At 39.1% G+C, this 4,649-nt stretch overlaps 1 protein-coding gene across 1 annotated transcript; it reads right to left on the bottom strand.

Moving 5' to 3' along the window:
- Positions 1 to 239: 239 nt before the first annotated feature.
- On the bottom strand, positions 240 to 1,181 carry LOC103211006 (olfactory receptor 2B2-like). Its single transcript, XM_007956912.1, has one exon. The coding sequence runs from the start codon at positions 1,179 to 1,181 to the stop codon at positions 240 to 242; it is 942 nt and encodes a 313-aa protein (XP_007955103.1).
- Positions 1,182 to 4,649: the final 3,468 nt, after the last annotated feature.

The following is a 4,649-nucleotide window of genomic DNA, read 5'->3' as shown; positions in this document are numbered from 1 at the left end:
ACAAACCATTGGTGTAAAGCTTTCAACATCAGACTATTTTGAGAATCTTAAAAAGGCAAGTTGTAGGTAGCAATGAATATATTTAGATGGTAAGACAAAAACTCCAGTATGTCAGTGAAATTTTGTTTGAGGACAATCACCATAAGAGTTCTAAGTATAGCAAAAATAGAGCAACTAGGAGAGAATTGAATTATTTAGCTAAGTAAATTTCAAGCCTTTAGCAAGGCCTATAACATTTCTCATTTCTTGATCAAGAAGACACTTACAACTAACCTCTTAAAAGCTCCCTTTACATCTTTGTTTCTAAGTGTGTATATAAGGGGGTTCATCATAGGTGCGATGATCCCATAGAAAAGGGACACCATCTTTCCCCGGTCCTTGGAGGTAGGGGATGGTGGTTGCAGATACATATAGATAGCAGTGCCATAGAAAAGAGACACCACAATTAGGTGGGAGCCACATGTCCCAAATGCCTTTCGCCGACCTTCAGCTGACTGTATTCTCAACACTGCTTGGGTTATGAAAGCATATGAAATAAGTATGAGTGTCACAGGTAGTAGAAGGAATATCACACTGATAAAGAATAGTTCAGCCTCATTTGCAGTTGTGTCAGCACATGACAGCTTGAGCAGAGCAGGGACTTCACAGAAGAAATGATCCACTTTTTTGTGGCCACAAAATGGCATCTGAAGGGTCAAGGTGGATTGTAATACTGAGTTTCCAAAGCCACCAATCCAGGATGCAGCTGCCAACTGGAGGCAGAGCCTTTGGTGCATGATGACTGAGTAATGGAGAGGCCGACAAATAGCTACAAACCTGTCAAAGGACATGACGGCCAGGAGAAGACATTCAGTGGAACCCAAGGCCAGAGAAATGAGAAGCTGGACCACACAGCCACCATAACTAATTACCTTCCTGGTCCTGCATATGTTTACCAGCATTTGTGGAACTATACTCGTGGTGTAGCAAAGGTCTAGGAAAGAGAGACTGGTAAGAAAAAAATACATGGGAGTATGGAGTTTGGGGTCCAGGTGGGCCACAAGAATTATGGCCAAATTGCCAAAGATTGTCAAGATATAGGAAACCAGGAACACCACAAAGAGTGGGAGTTCCAGCCATGGTCGATCTGAGAAACCTAACAGGATGAACTCCCATAGGATGCTCTCATTTACGTTATTCATGTTAAATGGTTTGACTGTTGGTTCTCTGAAATACAAAAAGTCAACAATTTCATAAAAGCAGAATTATTGGCTATGTCAGTTAGTTATGGTCATTTTGCTAGCAATTTCCATAAACTGACATAATACTATCAATAATATGAACAATTTATTGAAAAAATATAAATATTTATTTCTAAGTATTTCAAGTGTGTTTCTATATTTGTAAAAGTATGTTCTAAGGTACATTCAAAAAATTTTAAATATGATATTTGATAAGTTTTAATGTTCACAGACTATCCTTGATTTTCTGTTTTTGTGGAAAAAAAAAATTTTTCTCACTTCCTTCCACCTAGATACCTACTATTAGGTAGATGTCAACACAATTCTTCTTGTTTAGTATTACACCTCAATGTCAGTGGGTCTACCTTTTTACGTGAATCAGTTAAATTATTTAAACTCCACACCCTCCTCAAAAAAAAAAAAAAAGTAGACAAATTTTATCAGACACATTTAAAGGAGACATATACTTTTTTTGTGAGTAGCTCATGGAAGTTGTATGGAATTATTTTACTTAGTAACATGAAATTTTCAGTCTGGGAGGCCTGGATTCCTATCCCTACTTTCCCAAAAGGGTTATATTACCCTGGAAATATTTCTTATCCTATGATTTTCAGGCTCCTTATTTGTAAAATGAAGATGATAGTAGTTTTTAAAATTGTCTTGCTGTGAACTGCAAGTGATACATAGTTTAGCCTGAGGTCTTTGGAAATAGGGCAGCATGGATGAAGAGAACTGTACAGATCTAAGTCCCTGAAGGGCTCAGCCGCTCCTCAGAAAATCTACTTACATAGTGATACCGCCTCAGAAACCCAACAAGGGGTCGCTATGAGTCGGGTCCAACTTGACAGCACATAACAACAACAGAGGGGCTCAGAGAGGATTTTTAAAGCTTTAAATTTCCTAGGGTTAACATAGAAAGGGAAGGGGGCAGTGGTGGTTCAGTGGTAGAATTCTTGCCTTTTATACTTGAGAGTTCTGGTGGCATAGTGCCTAAGGCATTTGAATGCTAATCAGAAGGCTGGTGGTTCAAACCCACCAGCCACTACTCATTAGGAAGACTGGACAATCTATTTGTAGAGATACTGCTTTGGAAGCCCAAAGAGGGGTCGCTATGAATGAGTTGGATACGACTCAATGGCAGTGAGTTTTTGTTTATACAGGAGACCCAGGTTCAATTCCTGGCCATTGCCCTTCATTCATAGTCACCATCTGTCCATTAATGAAGGCTTGTGTGTTGCTATGTTTCTGGGCAGCTTTCAGGGGACCTTCCAGACTAAGTGGGACTGTTGTTTTTTTGTTATTGTTATTGTTGTTGTTATGTGCCACTGAGTCATCTCCAACTCATAGTGACCTTATATATGACAGGATGAAACACTGCCTGGTCCTATGCCAACCTCATGATCCCTACTACACCTGAGCCCATTGCTGCAGCCACTATGTCAGTCCATCTTGTTGAGGGCCTTCCCTTCTTTCATTGACCCTCCACTTTACCAAGCATGACATCCTTCTCTAGAGAACGACCCCTTCTGACAACATGACCAAAGTAGGTGAGACCAGTCATGGGGATGGCACAGGACTGGCAGCTTTTCCTTCTGCTGTGAGTGAGGTACGCAGCTAACAACAACCACCAATGGAAAATGGCTCTGCAAGTTGAAAAATCACCTTTCCATTCCCTCCATAATCCCCAAGCCATCAGCTCAACAACAGAGGTCATGGTAGCCAACTTGTGTGAAGTATACATGTGATCTTTAATGTAAATTGCCTGGCACAGAGAAACACAGCTGTATAGTGGAAGTATGACAGTAATGCAGGAAATCTGAGATGTTTTGGGTAGAGGTTATCCAGAGCCCTATATTTCTGGAAATACTAATACAAGTCAATGGCATCAACTGAAAATGTGTTCATTCCAATGAAATCTTACCATGACACTCAATTTTAATTATTTTATCAATTCTGAAATGTGAATTTTTCTTTGCTAGGCATACCTACCAAAAAGTAAACAATGTGCATTTTAATTGTCCACTTTTTCTAGAGCTGTTCATCTCCCAAAAATTGTCTCCTTACTATCAGCTATTAAGAAATCAGAGGTCTAGTTTCCAGTCAGATCCCTTATATTTGAAGTGCCAGGAAAAAAAAAAAAAGAAGAAGAAGAAGAAGAAGAAATTAGCTGTCTATAGTCATAGATATGAAATGATGTTCATATAATCTTTAAATGAAAAAGGTAAGTTGCTGAACATTTGTATAGTGTGATCCCGTCAATTAAAGATAGAGGATATCATATGGTAATGTACTTTTTTATATCTATTTATATATATAAGTGCTTACATACACATAAAAAGTTATCTTGAAAGATACAGAAGAAAGTGTTACCCCTGGGAAATGGAGTAGAGAGAGTAATACAGAATTTGCTTATTAATTTCACAGTAATTTTTTAAAACATCTACTCACCATCTCACTTTCTTTATTTTGTTCTCAGACGAGCTTTGCTGTATACTTTAAAACTTTGACCACCAAAAGGGAAGGAATCTTAAATAAATTAATATTTTAAACTCTTAATAGGAGCTCTGGTGCCATAGTGCCTAAGGTATTTGACTACTAACCAGAAGGCTGGTGATTCAAATCCACCAGCCACGCCACTCCTCAGAAGGAAAGTTAGGCAATCTGCTTCTGCAGTGATACCGCCTCAGAAACCCAAGGAGGGGTCGCTATGAGTTGGATCTGACTCAAGGGCAGTGTGTTGTGTTGCATTAAACTCGTAATACCTCTTTAAAATTTCATTTGAAGGAAATCTCTGCAAGGAGCTTTACAAAGGATGGAGTGTGAGAGCATGTTTTAATCTTATTGACAAAATAATGTGGCTAAGGAATTTGGCAAAACAGGATAAATGACATCACTAAAGAGAGATTTCACATACCTCACAATCTCCTTGAGTTTTGTACTGATCCCCTCAAGTCTGTGTAACTGGGGTGGCCTCCTTTACTCCTGTTGTCCTGACATAATAGAGTCCCTGCTGTTCTCAGAAGTATTCCTGTCAACATGGTAAGGTATAAGGTCACCCTAACTATAAAATTGAAAAGTGAAATAATCTTCATAATATTGTTCGGGAAGTATCATATCATTGAGGACTTGGCATTTGTTTTCTCCTCTAACAGGTCAATGGCTTTTCCTGACTGGCCCTCAATCTGGTGCTTCTCCTTTTGAGCTCAGAGTCCCTCTCCACTCAAGTTACAGAAGAAGGAAGAAGTCAGTTGACTCCTTCACAGCCAGTTGAGCCCTTTGCTCTGACATTCAGTGCTTATCAAGGTAATAAACTGATTTTGTCATCAACACAATATATGGGTTAGTGTTTCCTGTCATATGTGATATATCTCCATCCTGTAGTCAGTGAAGGCAAAACCCAAACCAAACCAAACCTAGTGCCATTGAGTT

This window comes from Orycteropus afer, unplaced genomic scaffold, assembly GCF_000298275.1.
Source record: "Orycteropus afer afer isolate SDZICR_OR568_19922 unplaced genomic scaffold, OryAfe1.0 scaffold00684, whole genome shotgun sequence".
NCBI classification, from domain to species: domain Eukaryota; kingdom Metazoa; phylum Chordata; class Mammalia; order Tubulidentata; family Orycteropodidae; genus Orycteropus; species Orycteropus afer.
This window is presented reverse-complemented; position numbering and strand designations above follow the sequence as displayed.